The sequence below is a fragment of the Apostichopus japonicus genome, chromosome 4, assembly GCF_037975245.1.
Source record: "Apostichopus japonicus isolate 1M-3 chromosome 4, ASM3797524v1, whole genome shotgun sequence".
Lineage (NCBI taxonomy): Eukaryota > Metazoa > Echinodermata > Holothuroidea > Aspidochirotida > Stichopodidae > Apostichopus > Apostichopus japonicus.
In genome coordinates this window covers 9,024,519-9,043,487 of record NC_092564.1, presented here as the reverse complement: position 1 = coordinate 9,043,487, position 18,969 = coordinate 9,024,519, and the positions used below count along the sequence as shown (strand labels likewise).

The 18,969-nt window shown below is 37.7% G+C and overlaps 1 protein-coding gene across 2 annotated transcripts in view; it reads left to right on the top strand.

The window, feature by feature from the left end:
• LOC139966366 (carbohydrate sulfotransferase 15-like) overlaps nt 1-16,352 on the top strand; it is a 28,248-nt gene extending 11,896 nt beyond the window's left edge. Inside the window, exons 1-9 of one of the 2 annotated variants that reach the window (XM_071969291.1) lie at nt 1,238-1,865; nt 2,167-2,483; nt 4,405-4,755; nt 5,672-5,888; nt 7,047-7,145; nt 7,917-8,073; nt 10,347-10,524; nt 14,540-14,684; nt 14,833-16,352. In XM_071969291.1, the coding sequence (XP_071825392.1) occupies nt 2,397-2,483; nt 4,405-4,755; nt 5,672-5,888; nt 7,047-7,145; nt 7,917-8,073; nt 10,347-10,524; nt 14,540-14,684; nt 14,833-15,026 (1,428 nt within the window). In that variant the 5' untranslated portion in view covers nt 1,238-1,865; nt 2,167-2,396 and the 3' untranslated portion in view covers nt 15,027-16,352. Of the gene's footprint in view, nt 1-1,237; nt 1,866-2,166; nt 2,484-4,404; nt 4,756-5,671; nt 5,889-7,046; nt 7,146-7,916; nt 8,074-10,346; nt 10,525-14,539; nt 14,685-14,832 lie in introns of those variants that run through there. The other variant, XM_071969292.1, reaches the window with a different exon arrangement.
• Nucleotides 16,353-18,969: the final 2,617 nt, after the last annotated feature.

Below are 18,969 nucleotides of genomic sequence, written 5' to 3'. Positions count from 1 at the left end.
ATATATGATTGTACGTACTTACACTCATACAAAAGAGATGTACAGACATTATGATAATGATCATAAATGACAACTTGTAAAACGGTCACAGGTCACAGAAACGACCGCGAAGTGTCATTTACCTCATGCAGCACATGTTGGAAGTTTCAGCCACCGCCAAATATGATTTGGATAAGTAATCTCACGAAAACTATGCTACCAAATATTGGGGGGGGGGGGTATAAGATACTATATCCCCCACCTAAAATATTGGGGGCGACATTTCCCCCGTCCCCCCCCACCCCATGATCGCCGCCCATGCTGGTCCTACATATTATGCAAGATAATGAAAAAGTTTTGCACACTTGAGCTTTCAGGAAGCACTTTATTGCCACCAGAAAATTATTTTACTTCAAAGAGGGGCAGTTTCTCCCAGGAAAGTGCTTTAGAAGAAAAATGAAAACTAATGACCTTTAAGATTGTCACATATGATGGATGTAATTGCACCTCTTCCAACAAATAGATGAGGCTATACATAAATGATGTCTACTCTTTTCTTTTCATACCATGTTGCTTGCTATTCCACATACCAAGTAAGGGAAACTGTTAAAATCCAAACAGGGATTAGTCAGATGAAGTATGAAAATATGGTTTGTAATGAGTCTAGCCAATCTGTGCTTTTAATTTGTAGAAACGGTGACCTAATCAATCAGTTGGGACAATTTACTAATGTTGTTAACACTCTATATACTGGCCACATCCTTCAAAGCAATAATACTGACAGTATTAGCAGGTACTAACCTTAGTCTAAAAGAAATAGGATATTCATACTCACAGTGCAATTGCGTTGAAACCTACATGAAAGTGCAGGATATAATAGAATGAATAAAAAAAAATCCCAACTTGGGTGCAGGCCTACGTATGGGTTAATATGCATTATTTTCATAATTACCTTTTGCTACGGTGGCCATTGTGTACCATTAAATTGATAGCCTTGTATAAATGGTTCTATTAAATATGAATACTTCGAGCTGCTTTTCTTCTTCTTCTAGAGGTTACAAAACTCTAGTACTGGACTTTCTTCTGATTCCCCTTACATGGCTGTTTCTTTGCACTTTGTGTGACTCGCGGATATATTCTATGGGGAACACGAACCCTATTTCTTACGTGCACGGTTCAGACTACTCGCCAAGCACTTACCGAAAGGAAACCAGTTCCACAAAATTTTCAACAAAAACAACGTGAAATTGAGTTACAGTTGTATGGGCAATATGCGATCAATCATCAACAGCCATAATAACCGGCTTTTATCACAAAATGAGCTTAGACCGCAGCTGGCTCAACGCATATGCAATTGTAGAGAAAAACTTAATTGCCCCCTCAACAGGAATTGCTTGGTGAGCAGTGTAATATATAGGGCCGATGTTACTACTGGTGATGACACCAAATCATACATAGGGCTATCGAGTGGCCCCTTTAAGCAAAGGTACAGTAACCACAGTAAGTCCTTCCGACATGAGCGTTACGAGAAAGAAACAGAGCTCTCCAAACATATATGGGACCTGAAGCGTAAGGGTGCCCCCTTCGTTATTGAGTGGAGCGTACTTAAGCATTCCAATACCAGCATGCGTAGATCCGGTCAATGTAACCTCTGTATTGATGAAAAGCTTTGTATCCTCCTGTCCAAAAACCCGCATTTACTCAATAAGAGATCTGAATTCATCTCCAAGTGTCGCCACAATAGGCTCAAACCAATGAACCGTGCACGTAAGAAATAGGGTTCGTGTTCCCCATAGAATATATCCGCGCAGAGAGTATTTGTTCAGTTGTCTGACGATCGCCACCCTAAGGGCGTGAAACTCCGAGTAACAGCTGTACTTACCAAGGCATTTACTTATATATATATATATATATATATATATATATATATATATATATATATATATATATATATATATATATATATATATATATATATATGTGTGTGTGTTATGCTAGATTTTCTTTTATTAATTTCCTGACCAACCTAAACATGTTTATGAAAATTATTCCAAGCCACTCCATCTCTTCAAATTGTGTCACTCAAGTCATGATGCCCAGCTGTAATTAAAATCGTTTGTGACTTGTGTTAACTTGTGTAAGGTGATTGCTTCCATTGATTGGTTGTGTGTTCTTTTGTCTTTTTAGCCTCTGGAGATCTGCCAGGATCGAAATGTCCGTCCAACTTACCTTTTCTCATTCTTTTGTGTCTACATTCCGTTGGAGTGATACATTGATTTTTTCGGTATGAACTTTCCATTCAGGCCAAACTCTTTTCACTTGCAGCTACCAAACGTTACATTGACATTGCACACTGATAGGCAAGCTATAACCAACAGTATATACTGTATATAGTTTGTTATACAACGGGTCAGTAAATGTCACTGTATATTTCCAAAATTATGGATTCTACCGGTTTTGTTGGGCACCTATCCTTGCAACAAAGGTGGTATAAACCTTTGTGGGTAAGTAGCTTTTGAAATCACCTCATTTATCAATTTTATACAGGACAGCTTGCAACTAGACTCAACTGAACAACTGCGACACTAAGCAAAGAACGAGGTTTTCTGAACAGGAGCGATTGGCTTGTCTAGTCAAAGTACTTTCTGTCCTATATGAAACTTGATTTTTGTCTTTAATGAAAACATATCGACTCCATTTTTGGTTAAATAGTCTGGAGATATGTTATACCAATGCATGTTTCTACCCACGCGTAATAATATGTATTTGTAAATGCTTAATATTGAAATATGTACAGGGCCGTAGCCGATGAGGGGTAGGACTGGCGTTTCCTCCCCCTACCTTCCCCGCGGGGGCGTCTTGCGAAAATATTTTTGCAGGGGGCGTAAGCAGGTGATGACTATCTAAGCGGAGCTCCACCACAGGTTGGCGCGCAGCGTACAAGAAAATGTTTCGTCTGGCAGACCCCTCAGATTGCAGGAAACGGCACTTCCCGTGCCTTATGGCAGTAAGCAACACCCCTAAAATTGATAAAAATTTCGTCAATTTTTTATTTTCGGAAATATTCTCGAAGGAAGTGATCGCCATTTATTCCTCAGTTTACCAATTCCTCGTCTCCCAGAAGCGCCCAAAATTTAAGAAATCGAAACATTTTTGTGTTGGCTTATCCATGATCGCCGCCCATGCCCGTGAGAAGTGGTGACTGGGTGAAGAAAAAGCTATGCCGTTCGGAAAAGATGGGCAGAAAAAGCGAAAGTAGCGAAACCTAAGGTAAAACGTGCGATAACGAAGTCATTAATTTCCAGGTTAATTGTGACTGTAACAAACGCGAGCTTAGGACAAACATATTCAAAGGCAATGGCATTACTACTTCGGATATGTCGTCTTTGAGATGTGTGTAAATTCCGCAACGACCACCAAAGAGCAATTGACTATTAAGTCTACTTTTCGATTTCGAAAACACTTTTTTTTTTAAATTATGACAAAATTTTATGACACCTTTGACAAAATTGGGGGCGGGGGGCTGTGCCCCCCGGGCCCCAATGGGCACGACGCCACTGCTTCCCCGTAAGTTTTCAGACTTTCTTCCGAATGGCACACACAAAGTCGTATACACTATAGCAGCACTTTCACTACATGGGAATGATAGCACCATTTTAGACGATTATTATTATATAGATTATTTTTAGACGATTTTAGAGGATAGTAACCACAATTTCTAGTGTTACTATACTGGCGAGATTCGGTTGGTATGACTGGCAGAGGTTGCTATGCGGTCTGATAAATAAGGAACGCACATTTATGCAAACTACCCTCCTTAGTTCTCGAGGTGGGAATTTAGCGACCGGGTAGGACGGATATCGGTAGAGTCTTAAATTACTATAATTGAAATATATACCGATGCATAAGAAAACATCGGTTAAAATTATAAACGCGAAACGTGTTTATTTTTGCCACTTTGTTTTTACACCTTGTTTTGATATCTTTGTAGGTCATTTGTTTGGGGGCAAAATCATTTTAAAGGGAGTGCCCCGATCCTGGGCTCCCTCCCTGGTTCCACATCTGTATCGTGAAGTTTATATAGTAGTTATACCATGAGTAACATATACTATAATACTTTTTACTTAAACACGTAACATGTGGTATTTAGTACGACAGGAATGAAGGTACTTATAAATGAAATGTCAGTATGGACAAGTTGTGCGCAAAGGATGGAATGGGGATATTGGCCAAAATTTCTTTGAAGATAGTCAAATAAACGCTTGCCATTTTGTAAGTTTCTTCTTTAATATTCTTATGTTTTGCGAAAATTATAACTGATGTCACAATATTGATTATAACTTAGAAGGTATGTTTTGTTTCGTTTTGTTCAAGTTATAAATGAATTATCTATATTTTTTCTTATTGTTTATTTTGTTTGCACAGATGATAGCATTGCTACTGTGTTGCTTTGGAATATCAATTCTCTCTGTGAGGTATGATCAATTCGGGACACCCGTGCAAACAATCAAATACTTACCGATCAAAGTGACAGATCAAATTAGAAGTTCAAATTACACTACAGACACTATAACTGTAGTACACGAATCGCATTTGAATACAAAGCAGCCAACATCTATCCAAAATCTTTTAAATAGAAGCGGTTGGCAGCTTAATTCTACGATATCATCTGCATTACGTCAACTGTCACTAGGTTACTACAGAAACCCTGCAGATATCAAGAAAAAATCCTCATCTCGTCCGATACCTCACGGTCTGAAAAAGCTCCGTCCATTGGTAAGTAAAAATAGATGATAATTAACGTTTCTATTGCTGACACATTAATTGTAAGAATAATGTTTGCTTCGGTCGTTTTATAGCTGTGTTCGGCTTGGTTGGCACTTTGTATGATAAACGGGCCTAAGTAATCTGTCTCTGCTCCCTGCATCGAGTCATCTCTCCTCACTGCATCGAGTCATCTCTCCTATCTGCACCGTGTCATCTCTCTTCCCTGCATCGTGTCATCTCTCCTCCCTGCATCGAGTTTCATCACTCCTACCTACATCGAGTCATCTCACGCCTCCCTGCATCGAGTCATCTCTCCTCCCTGCATCGAGTCATTTCTCCTACCTACAACGAGTTATCTCACGCTTCCCTGCATCGCGTCATCTCTCCATCCTGCATCGAGTCATCTCACGTCTCCCTGCATCAAGTCATCTCTCCTCCCTGCATCGAGTCATCTCACGCCTCCCTGCATCAAGTCATCTCTCCTCCCTGCATCGAGTCATCTCTCCTCCCTGCATCGAGTCATCTCTCCTCCCTGCATCGAGTCATCTCTCCTCCCTGCATTGAGTCATCTCTCCTCTTCTTACTGTGCATGATGCACACATGCCATGATGCATGGGTTTAAGTTCAATCATTAACTGATATAGTCTTTAGTCTAAGCCATCGGCTAACATATGGTTGATAGGATATACCAGTTGGAAACATGTATGTATGGTGCATGTGGAGGGACTTTCTCAAGTCTAGCCTCTATTCCTGATCTAACAAGGAAATTAGTCTAGTGTAGGCATTGTTTTGTGTATAAAATACGACTTGGGCAAGTAGCCATTAATATATATATTCACGGTGGCTTGATCTGGTCAAGTCTACAGCTATCAAACTATTTGAAAACAACAATAAATATTCTTTTTTGTTGTTGTTCTATCCACAGATTTTCAAACATGTCCCAGAGTTCTTGCCAGATTATAAAAATCCTTGTTACCAGACTGCAGGCACAAATTCAAAAATGATTTGTCTACCATATTTTTTTCTACTCGGCAATCCCAAATGTGGAACCACCGATATTTTTGCCCGGATAAACGGCCATCCAGACATTTTCGGCAAATTCAAAGAAATGCATTGGTGGACTCGAACTAGCAAATCAACACGTATGTTTAATATTACAAAATACATTTATCATGTTTTTTCAACTCTCTCTTGCTTTTCATTTCTATAATCGATATAATAGTAGTCACAAGGTACTAAGGAGGGCTGTCGGAAGGGAATATGTTTATATTACTTTAGTAAACAAAACGCAGCCCGGTGATTATCTTAGTATATATAGAAAAGTGACAACATACAGAACGGATTTCAAATCCATCTCCACAAAACAGTATTAAATAGGCCTACCTGATGTTAGTTCACCCAAATTAGAATTTTCGGACAATAAGCTTTTACGTTTTTCTCATTTGACGCTTCAACATTCCAGACATCGCCCCCCCCCCTCCACCCCACCCTCTCTCAGTGGCGGAGCAAGGGGCATTGGTCAGGGGGCGTGAATGGTCTGTAGGGGCGCTTTCGACACTATCTAAGCGGAGCGCCACCACAAGTTGGCGCGGAGCGTACAGACATTTTTTGAGTAAAGATACTCACTAGATCGCCGGAAATGACCCTTTTCGGGACCTGCTAATTTGCATATAATGTGATAAATGTCAATAGGTAGATGAGAGCGCAATAAAAAAGTCCATAATCGCGAATAAGTAAAAAGTGGTAAAAAGCTGAAAAGGGCGTCAGGGGGGCATCCGCCCCCTGACTGTATGGACGCTCCGCCACTGCCCTCTCTCTCCATCGCACTCACTCTCTCTTCCTTACCATCCCTCCAGAGTCCAAAAGGAAAATTGACTGCTAAAGTGTGTCTGTGGTAAAGATACCAAGACGTATAAGGCTCATTCAGCCCTTAAACTTTAAGGGTTATTATAATAGGACGTAAGGTAAACCTTGAGTGCTTCACAGCTTCCTTTGTTTTGGTGCTGCATCTGCCCGTCACAATCTGGTGGAACCATCGTACTTGACTATTCAAATATGTCAGCTACCAACATCTCACCTCGGAATAATGAAATTCAACACAGCCCTCACAGGTTCTGCTTATAAAATAGTATGAGTCATTAAATGATATAAATGTGTGGGACAAAATAGGTTTCTGTATTCGGGTTGTAACTCGCTAAATATATACGAACCGCTAAATGGTTGTTCAAAGATATAATGTGATTAAAGTTGCTATTAGTAGGCTCTTGGTCTGTCTGATTCTTGTTTGCCTCTCTACACAGGTATGCAAGATTTACAGATCTACTCGTCCAAGTTTATTTTGAAAGGGATTATCGCAGCTCGAAGATCCGCTACAGGGTCAGCCGAGACAGCTATTGTTGGTAAATACGTCCTAACTGCAAAAGCACAATCAATGCACTTTTACTATTGTCTTACCTGCCTCCATTCTATGTATGTACTCAAATCAACCTATAGCTTACAAAAAGTGGGTCACATTTTAGTACTGCACCCCCCCCCCCCCCCACTGACCTCATTCAGGATCAACGCTCACTTCCTCTTCCAATTCTACCATTATCAAGACTTACAACTATAATTCCAGGGTAGTTTTCAATCATCTGGAATATCGATGGTTTTAAAGATTTTGGTGAAAGATTTCTAGAGTCAGCAAGGGACCTGAACTCAAGATAAAATCTACTGACAGGAATCTTAAGAAATGTGTGCAGGTTTCCGAGATTGTGAACAGGGATCGATGGGAAGCAATAAAGTAGTACCGGTGTGCACCCTCGACACCAGGAAGTATACATGGACAGGGGCGGGCATCAACAATTTAAGGAGGGTACACATTTTTACCCAAGATTGTGGCAGGGAATGGTGGCAAGGGTGGCAGGGAGTGGCCTCCCCTCATACCAAACAATTTCTTTGGTAGGGTTTGTAAACACAGAAGAGTTTTGTAGAAAAGTAAGCAACTTAAACTATGATATCTCGGAAATGTCAGATCGGGGATGAATATAAATTCCACCGTTTATAGTTTCAAACGAACTTCCCATCTACAAATTCTCCTAAGTGTTTTTCTAAGTATAGGGCTTCTAGGTGTTGTCAAAACTGCACATGTGAATATTTAGATGTGAGTTTGTAATTTACTCTCTACACAGGAGACGGATCGGCTTCAACATTTTGGGATAACGAAGGATGGGAAACCTTTTATCCGCAGCATTATGAAAGTGGACCACCTTACGTCGCAGCTGACCTCATACATCACTTTCTACCAAGTGCAAAACTTATTGTATCTTTTAGAGATCCAACAGCACGGTAGTTGTATGCGCATGCGTGATCAATTAGCTATTGCGTATTCTTTACTTCAGTGTGTACAACGTATACTATTACAGTTATACTACACGCATGCGAGATCAATTAGCTATTGCGTATTCAGTATTTCAGTGTGAATAACATACTATTACTCATACTATTACTATATATACATACACTAAACTATTACTATACTGTACTATAACATAACATAACAAAACATACCATACCATACTATAACAACTATAACATACTGTTACTGTTACATACTATAACTGTTATACTACACGCACTCGTGAGTATCGTATCAATACTTCGGAGTGTATAACATACTATTACTATACTTAACTATTACTATAACATAACATAACAAAACATACTATACAATAACATGCTATTACTGTTACATAATATTACTGTTATACTGCTCAACTTTCAAACCTCCTATAGTTGTCTGACGATCGCTATAACGCGTGAAACTCCGAGTTACAACTACTAGTGTTCCACTAGGAGCAACTAGTATCAACATATATTCCGCTCTGTCCACTGGACATAGAGCACAGAGCTATCTATAGATAGATAGATAGATAGATAGATAGATAGATAGATAGATAGATAGATAGATAGATAGATAGATAGATAGATAGATAGATAGATAGATAGATAGATAGATAGATAGATAGATAGATAGATAGATAGATAGATAGATAGATAGATAGATAGATAGATAGATAGATAGATAGATAGATAGATAGATAGATAGATAGATAGATAGATAGATAGATAGATAGATAGATAGATAGATAGATAGATAGATAGATAGATAGATAGATAGATAGATAGATAGATAGATAGATAGATAGATAGATAGATAGATAGATAGATAGATAGATAGATAGATAGATAGATAGATAGATAGATAGATAGATAGATAGATAGATAGATAGATAGATAGATAGATAGATAGATAGATAGATAGATAGATAGATAGATAGATAGATAGATAGATAGATAGATAGATAGATAGATAGATAGATAGATAGATAGATAGATAGATAGATAGATAGATAGATAGATAGATAGATAGATAGATAGATAGATAGATAGATAGATAGATAGATAGATAGATAGATAGATAGATAGATAGATAGATAGATAGATAGATAGATAGATAGATAGATAGATAGATAGATAGATAGATAGATAGATAGATAGATAGATAGATAGATAGATAGATAGATAGATAGATAGATAGATAGATAGATAGATAGATAGATAGATAGATAGATAGATAGATAGATAGATAGATAGATAGATAGATAGATAGATAGATAGATAGATAGATAGATAGATAGATAGATAGATAGATAGATAGATAGATAGATAGATAGATAGATAGATAGATAGATAGATAGATAGATAGATAGATAGATAGATAGATAGATAGATAGATAGATAGATAGATAGATAGATAGATAGATAGATAGATAGATAGATAGATAGATAGATAGATAGATAGATAGATAGATAGATAGATAGATAGATAGATAGATAGATAGATAGATAGATAGATAGATAGATAGATAGATAGATAGATAGATAGATAGATAGATAGATAGATAGATAGATAGATAGATAGATAGATAGATAGATAGATAGATAGATAGATAGATAGATAGATAGATAGATAGATAGATAGATAGATAGATAGATAGATAGATAGATAGATAGATAGATAGATAGATAGATAGATAGATAGATAGATAGATAGATAGATAGATAGATAGATAGATAGATAATATGAGATAGTGCCATATGGGACGTTGTATTAGTTTACATAAAGAAGAACCACAAAGTGCATCACTTTTCCTGTATTTTTGTCAGTCTTCGTTATGTCATATAAAATACTGTCACTAGTAATAATAATAATATAAGAATTTATCAAGCGCTTTTATCCAGTTAAAAAAACTGCTCAGAAGCGCTGCAGGAGCAAAGTACCCCAAATGGACACAACAGTTATTAAACAAATGGATTCATGAATAAGAACGTTTTGAGTTCTTTCTGGAAAGTTGACACATGCTGGATTTGTTTTCAGATGTAAGGGGAGACTGTTCCAGAGCTGTGGAGCTGAATAACCATTTCTTCAACCGTTTCCATCTTAGGTGACTTTTCTTGAAAAGTACAATTCACAACTTTTCAGAAATTATAGGCTATATCTCCACAATCATCAGTCATTTAGCGCAAATCAAAGCAAGATTTTGTTTTTTTCGTTTCAGATTATATTCAGGTTATCTGTTTTTCAACCGACCGGGAAAACCGGGAAAACCGACAGGGGTGAAAACTTCCCCGGAAGATTTTCATAAAAGAGTGGTCGCCGAATTGGAAATCTTTAACAACTGTACCTCACATCGTTCTATTCGTTCATGTGTCTACACTCAACATAAATACCTATCGGTAAAGATCGACCTGTAAAATTGCAGTAAATCACTCTTTTTTAGAGTGATTTCCTCAGCCAATTAGCTGGTTAGAGAGAATTCTGCAGATCGGGCTCACTTACAGAGTGAAAATTTAGTCATTCATCATCATGGATAAATTGATGTGTACACACCTTTAAGCAAAGAGTTTTGAGCAGAACTTTCATCTCGATATGTGATATATCTATAGTCCTACAAGAAAAGAAAGTTTGTCAATGTTAATCGGTTGTTTTATCATTTCTTAACCAAAACAGTTTCATATAAGCTATATATATCTATAAATATGTATCGCATTGTATAAACAGTGCCATTCGAGACTATGAAATACTAACGCTTTCCGGTCGAGGTTTGTCATTCATTTGAGGAACTGACGTCATGCTCTGTGCGTTAGACTTAGTAGTCCAGTCACCGTATCAATGAGCCTCGCATATTATTCAAAGGGTCATTCCTCAAAAATTAAAAGTAATACAAGCGGAACTGCTCGGTGTTTGTTACTATTATTATTATTTAATATATACTATGGATGACAAGGCACATGTGACATTATATATATATATATATATATATATATATAATATATATATATAATATATATATATATATATACTATGGATGACAAGGCACATGTGACATTATATATATATATATATATATATATATATATATATATATATATATAGATATATATATATATATATATATATATATACGGTACCAAAAGGACTTAAAATCAAGGTCCGTGCTGGTTTACCACTTTCTGATAGCGACAGCTTTGCCAATTGGAAAGGAATCCTTAAGAATGCTTCGCTTGAATTAATGGCTGTGCAAATAAGTATTTGTCGCAAAACAATTCACGAACTTAGCCAGCAAATTGATTCCAAAACCAGAAAACTGCAAAAAGAACTCCCCAAGAACGAGTTCGAAAGAAAGCTTGACTCCATCTCCAAAATTTGCTTGAACCTCTCACATACCCTAGCTTCAAGACAATGTCACAAATTGAAGAGGGATAATGTCACGCAAAGAGTTAAGGGTTCTGGTGAAACCCAACTTGAAACCTCAAAAAGAACCAGGTCTCGCAGATTCCGTCGGAAAGAGATACAGACCGCATGCAACACCACCAAAAGTGCAGTTGTTACCATTGATTGCCAACTCTCGGCAGGAGAAACAAACCTACTCTCCAAAGGTCTAAATTTTTGCCCTAAACCACGGCAAGTAAACGCTCAGAAACTTTCTCTTGACCTAAATCTGTTCTATCGACGCTTACGTCTCCGTGAATTTTTTGCCGACGAAAATGGCAATAACACCACGCAACAAACCAACGACTTGGATTCCAATTTTAAGCCAAAAAGCTCGTGGAATCCACCCAAGGCCCATTGTGCGCCTCTTGAATCATTTATTTCGGCCATTGAAGAGGATGTTAAAACACACACCTCCGCCCAGACTTCCGCGACAATCTCAACAAAACTGAGAGACAGGCCATTCATGAACTCCGGAAGCGCGATGACATTGTCATCAAGCCAGCCGACAAGGGTTCTGCAATTGTCGCTATGGGCAAACAATTCTACAGAGAGGAAGCCAACAGACTACTCGGCAACCCTCAACACTACAAACTCCTAGATTCTGATCCTACTCAAAACCTCCTGGAAAACGACCCAAAACCTGGTCGCTTTTATTTTCTGCCTAAAATTCACAAAGAAGGCAATCCCGGGAGGCCCATAATATCGGGTAATGGCACAGCGACTGAAAAAATTTCCAAATTCGTGGATCTCCTTATCCAACCTCTCGTTTCGGCCCTACCATCCTATGTGCAGGACACTATGGATTTTATCCGGAAAATTGGGGAAATAAAAAAATCTTCCCTTATCCTCTCTGTTAGTTACCTTGGATGTGTCTTCGTTATACACAAATATCCCTAACGAAGAGGGCATTTCGGCCTGCACAAAAGCATTCAAACCGAAACGTGGCAAAACCCCCACGAAGAAAGAATTGGCCGAATTAATGCTACTTATCTTGACCAACAATAATCTGGTATTTAGCAACAAACACTACCTCCAAATTCATGGCACCGCAATGGGTACCAAAATGGCACCGTCTTTTGCCAACATCTTTATGGGAAACCTCGAGAAAGAATTTTTATCTCGACAAAACTTGAAACCACACACGTGGTTACGTTACATTGACGATATCTTTATGATATGGACCCATGGTGAGGCAAATCTAAAACTCTTCATTGATGACATAAACTCGTTTCATCACACTATCAAATTCACTGCTGATTTTTCTGGACTTGGCGTTCACTTTCTGGACACCACCGTGACCCTACAAAATGGTTCACTCAAAACAGACTTGTTCAATAAACCCACGAACAAGCACAACTACCTCTTACCAAGCAGTTGCCATCCACGTCACTGTACCAGAAATATTCCGTACAGTCAAGCGTTGCGCATTCGACGCATTTGCTCCTCTGAAGTCGATTTTGATTCACGCACTAAAGAACTGTCACAACACCTCCTAAACAGACAGTATTTTCGGGGTACTATTGAAAATGCCATCAAAAAGGCTAAAAGCAAACCCCGTACCAAAACATTGACGTACAAAACTCGTCAAACCAGTTCCAAAAGGGTACCATTGGTTACTGAATTCCACCCTGGTCTCCCACCACTGGCTAATATCATTCAGAAGAATTTTCACCTACTTCAAGGCACCGAACGCCTGAAATCAGTATTCCCAGAATTACCTGTCATCGCTTTTAAAAGACCCTGCAACCTACGGGATATCTTAGTTCGGGCATCCTTTCGGGATGACACCCCATTAGGGGAAAGCAAAACTGAAACTACAGGATCATCGCCCTGTACACAAAATTGCAAAACGTGCTTACTTGTCGATTCGACCGGGGCCTTTCAGAGCAACCAAACCAAACGCACGTTCCAAATTCGGCACAAAATTAACTGCCTATCCAAAAATGTCATTTACCTCATCTACTGTAATATTTGTAACTTACAATACATTGGAGAGTCAAAAAACACTCTTAGAATGAGAATGACACAACATAGATCGGCGATCAAAACAAAAAAGATCTACCAACCTGTTGCAAATCACTTCAATCTCCAAAATCATTCACTTGAGAATTTGCGTGTTATTGCCATTGACCAGAACGATTCTTGGACAGATAAATCTAGGAAAGCGAAAGAAAATTTCTGGGAACTAAACCTAAAGACCACGGCACCATTCGGTTTAAACATCAGAAACGATTTGCCGTCCCAGATAAACTAAAACAATTCCTTTACAATTACGACGGAATCGGATTAAAATAATCCGACGCGGATTAAAATAATCCGAATTTCTAAAACTTCTGCTCAATTCAGCAGAAATCAGTAAGCCGCTTTGCCCTTACAACCATGCCGACATCTCCTCTATAAAACAGTTTCAATTCCTGCTACTCCTTGTCACTTTCGGTGATCATGCACTGAAGAAGAGCTAGTTTTGCTCGAAAGCTCTGCAAAAACCAAACATTGGCTGTTTTACTTCCAATCACTTACCTTATTCAATTATTGTATCTCACTCGAGATCCAGCCTTTCTCTAAATGCAGCATAGGTGTTTAACAGTTTTTCCGTTATTCCTATATATATATATATATATATATATATATATAGTAAATCAATAAAATATAACACACCAGAAAAATTCCACTTCACGATCTGTGTAAAATTGTCAGATTCAATGCGCCAGGGGTGCACTCTGTACAATCATAACACTTGGGCAATATATATATATATATATATATATATATGTATATATATATATATATATATATATATATATATATATATATATATATATATATATACAAAAAGCAAAGAGATCAGCTGGGAACGTTGTAAAAGCATACATTGTTAGAAACTTATATATGCAATGCAAACGATATTTGATTTTAAAAAAATACGATAATTGTTTGATTTTCTTTATTTGTGGCCTCGTGCCTTTCTCTAAACAGAGGGTGCGTGTCAGCCTGTATATTGTACCTCTACTTGACTGGTTGAGAGTCTACCCTAGAGAACAGCTCTATATTATTAAACTGGAAGAATGGCACCAGCAGTGTAATCGAATTTTAGCAGAAGTTTATCATTTTCTAGAAATAAGTAAGTATGGCCTCCATATTGTTAAATTTGACCTATATTCCAACTCATTATACATTGACGTTGTAAATAATCGATCCGCTTTTATTATTTTTAACGCTATAGTTGATATTGTTTTACCTTCTTCTTTTTTTGGGTCAATATCTTATAGGAAAGCTGTCGGTAAATAAAATTGACGAAATATGCAGCCAAGAAATCAAGAATGAATACCACCAGAAAACGAACTCTGGACCAATGTTGAACTCAACTCGAGAGATTTTACGAAATTTCTATCGACCATACGTTCTCGAGCTAGCATCCGTATTGAATGATACGCGATTTCTATGGGATTATTTAGAATCCTAAAGTTGACCTCCATCATATATGTAAAAATATAGGTGCAGTCTAAACCGTAACTTTTTTGTTTGGCAGACACGGAGAAACCTGACGAAGGAAAACTATATGGAAAAAATTTCTAGTACCATTTGTTTTTGTGGGGATTGGGGGTGGGAGTGGGTTGTTGTATAAAAAGATCAATTTCATGTGACATTATGAAAAAAAATCAATGAATATATAGTCACGTGATCAAATCTAAAGGAATCAGCTTTAAGCAAAACTGTATATCATGATTTGGTGAAAATGTGGCTAATGTTCTGGAAGTGTCCCGGAAATGAAAATGAAAGGCGATTTCCACCAAAGGCGAATGGAAATGAAGAATGGTCAGGGTGGGAGGTGGTGATTATTATAGGGGAAAGAAGGGAGGCGAAACTCAAAGGGAGAGGACCGATGGAGGAAGGAGGAGGGAGGAGAGTCTGGTTTTTGGGTAACCTATCAACGTCAACATTATACAATGATGATGTGAAATATACGATGATCATGTATTATTGTACGATGATGATGTAAAAATATACGATGATAATGTATTATTGTACGATGATGATGTATCATTATACAATGACGATGTAACAATTTACGATGATGATGTATTATTATACGATGGATAATGTATCATTATACAATGATGATGTAAAAATATACGATGATGATGTATTATTATACGATAATAATGTATTATTGTACGATGATGATGTATTACTATACGACGATAATGTATTATTGTACGATGATGATGTAACATGCATACGATGATGATGTAGAATCGTCTGATGATTTTAAAAGGGGTGTTAAACCTTCAAATGATGATTATGTTATATTATACGATGACCATGTGAACACTTGCATGGATGGTGGAATAACTTACGATGATGATGTTAACGAAAACATTTGTTTCGTTTTAACGGTGGCAGCTTTTCATACGACGACGTCTCGAACGGTCGCTTTCAATGACGAACTGAATTGGGAATGAACAAATCGTCTGTATCCTTCCAACTAATGATAACATTGATAAACATATTGTATCGTGAATGGTCTTTATACTCCTCCGAAGTAAGATGTGCACATAGCTACATAGCCAGCCATGTCATGAATATTTATGTACTCTATTGGGCTTATTTGTAACTGTGGAGGGTTAAATGTTAATTAATGGGGTTTATATATAGTCTAATTAAGTGAGTTATGGTTTTAGTAAATCAATATTAATATTGAGTTAAATTCATACGACATATCTGAATTATGTTTAGGGTGTGTTGTTGTTAGAAAATAGTCAAAGGATTTATACTCAGTTATTTGTTACATTTATTTGTTACCGTTGTTGTTCATGGCTTGTTATTTGTTACCGTTTCCTCTTTGAAAAACCTGTTATTTTCAATATCATCTTGACCAAGAGTAAAATTTGAGAACAATATGAAAAGAAACTTGTTAAAATTGAAATGCAGGTATAAGACAACAAGGTATAAGACAACTCTCTAAAACCATTTCATATTTTCAGTTATACTATAATGAATATAGATTATAGTGTTGGTTTCATACACCCAATATGCGTCGGGACCCAGATTGGGCCATTTTCGGCTACATTTGGTCTTGATTTAGGCTTATAACAGGCATAACAAACTTACAGAAATTCGATGTTGTTTTATAGTAAAAATTCATACTTAATATTGTATACTAAAGCATTGCACTTTAAATTTCATTCAAGCATTTGTTTCTCTTTTATAACTTCTTTGGTTTGAGCTTTATAAATGTATGACATGTGGAAACACAAAGGCTATATATGCCGGGGGTGGTGGGGTGGGGTTCTCAGTTAATTTTCGACGGGGCCAGAGAGAGAGGGAGCCATGCATAATCAAAAGCCTCACTACAGCCAGACTGCGCAATGTGTAGGTTGCTCAAACCTGGGGTCTTAGGGTCCACTTCCCCGATAAGTCCCAACTTTGGTGTCCCGATTTGAAATTTCTCGCGGGCCCGTCTCTTAAGAACGCCGGCTCTACAGCGATAATGTCAACCACCACGTATGGTCTTTCATCTTTCGCGGGTCGGAATATATATATATATATATATATATATATATATATATATATATATATATATATATATATATATTTGGACCTTGTTCCAAAGGTAGTCGTCTCCGAAGAAGCGGTCGTCTCTGGAGTTGAGACACTTTCGGTTGTTTCTACAGTTGTCTGAGAACCTCTGGTACTTTTCCCTACTGAACTGGTCTCTTCTGGACTAGCATTGGAATAGGTGCTGCTTTCTACAGATTTGGTAGATAACATGGTTGTTTCAGAGTCCGTAGAACTAACAGTTGTTCATGGGTCATTTGGTTTAGAACTAAAAAGCATGATATGGTTTGTATTTTTTCAATTGTTTTCAATTAATGAAATCATCCTGCAGACGGTGCCAATAGAGGGAGACATATAACATCTTCAGGTCACTCTATGGAGTATTGTTGTAGTACTCGAGTCAACTTTGTGAGAACTCGAACTGGGCCATGTTCAGAACCGCAGGACTCGGATTCGCACTTGGACTCGGAAACCAAGGACTCGGACTTGGGCTTCGATTTTGTTTTTTGCAGAACTCGGGAGTCGGATGTGCTGGACTGTTCCAGTTGACTGTTCCTATTGTATTGGAAGTTTTGTTAGATCTATCGTTAACTTCACGAAACTCCATCCATTAGCTGACGAGTGAAATTGAAACATAAAAGGCTATCTGTTCATTCAAGCTACTGTTATTCGTACCACCCTCGTTCTTCTTCCATCGCTAGCCATTTTCACAAAATATGAGTTTATTTCATTAATATCAGTTATCGAAGAAATGCTGAAAACTTGGTTTTTAATTCACAATGCCGATGTGCAACTATATAGGGTATGCGGATGTATTCACTATATTTCACAAGGCCCGGGTCGAAACTCTGGCACGACTCGATACTAGATAGTTGCCCCTTTTGGTTGCCATAGCTACTTGACTAACGGTGATAGAATAAGTGGAAATATAGCAGAAATGCTTTAATAATAGAGGTACATCATTGTTCTCTTGCGTCAGTCTCCGGTTTTTTTGCATGGTGTTTTGCTGAGAGATACGGCAAACCTGTAAGAAAATGTGGTATAATGGCTAACCTAAAATATTAAACATGATAAATACATGCTCAGAATTCAGAATTATATATATTAGCTAAGTAAGAAAATTTACGAAGTGTCTGGCTATGCACATAAATTGGTGAAGTTTGAGATACAAGCATATCACGCCTGCTCACCGTGTCTAGGTTATATTGTGGAGGGGAAAAACAACCATTTGTCAGTTCAAGATAAATAATGTGGCCGATTTTTGGAGGGTTAAGGTCCCATGAACAAACAGTTTAAACGGATTTAAGGGAGCAGTGTGAACATCTATTTACAATCATTCAGGGCTACCTAAATTTAAAGCAAAATCCTTTCCATTTGAACAAACAAATGTTTTCACCCGGAATGGTAACTCCCTGATTTAAATAACTACATAGGGTTTGCCGGCCGCGCAGTTTGGGCGGGTGCCGTAGATATATCGAAGCACGCATGACTGCATAGTTGCATCAATACCCCTCAATCGAGTGAAAGTAGCGTGTGTTTAGGGGAGAGAGAGGGGGTACAATTGCTGCAGGACTATTTTGAAAATTATACTTTCGTAGAAAAGAAGGAATTATCTACGAAATTAGAACTGTTTCTGTGTGTCCTTTTTAAATCGTCGACTCAAGATACTAAAGCCAATTCAAATAGTGTAGAGGAGAGTTATACTGCAGCCCTGTCTTATCCTGTTATATCTTTCCAAATGGCTACGCATATGAACAATGCCATATACAACTAAAAGAACTGTATATTTGCATACAAATACGTGTCATTGCATAGTGCACGGTGAAGGTGAAAGTTAGTTGTTGATA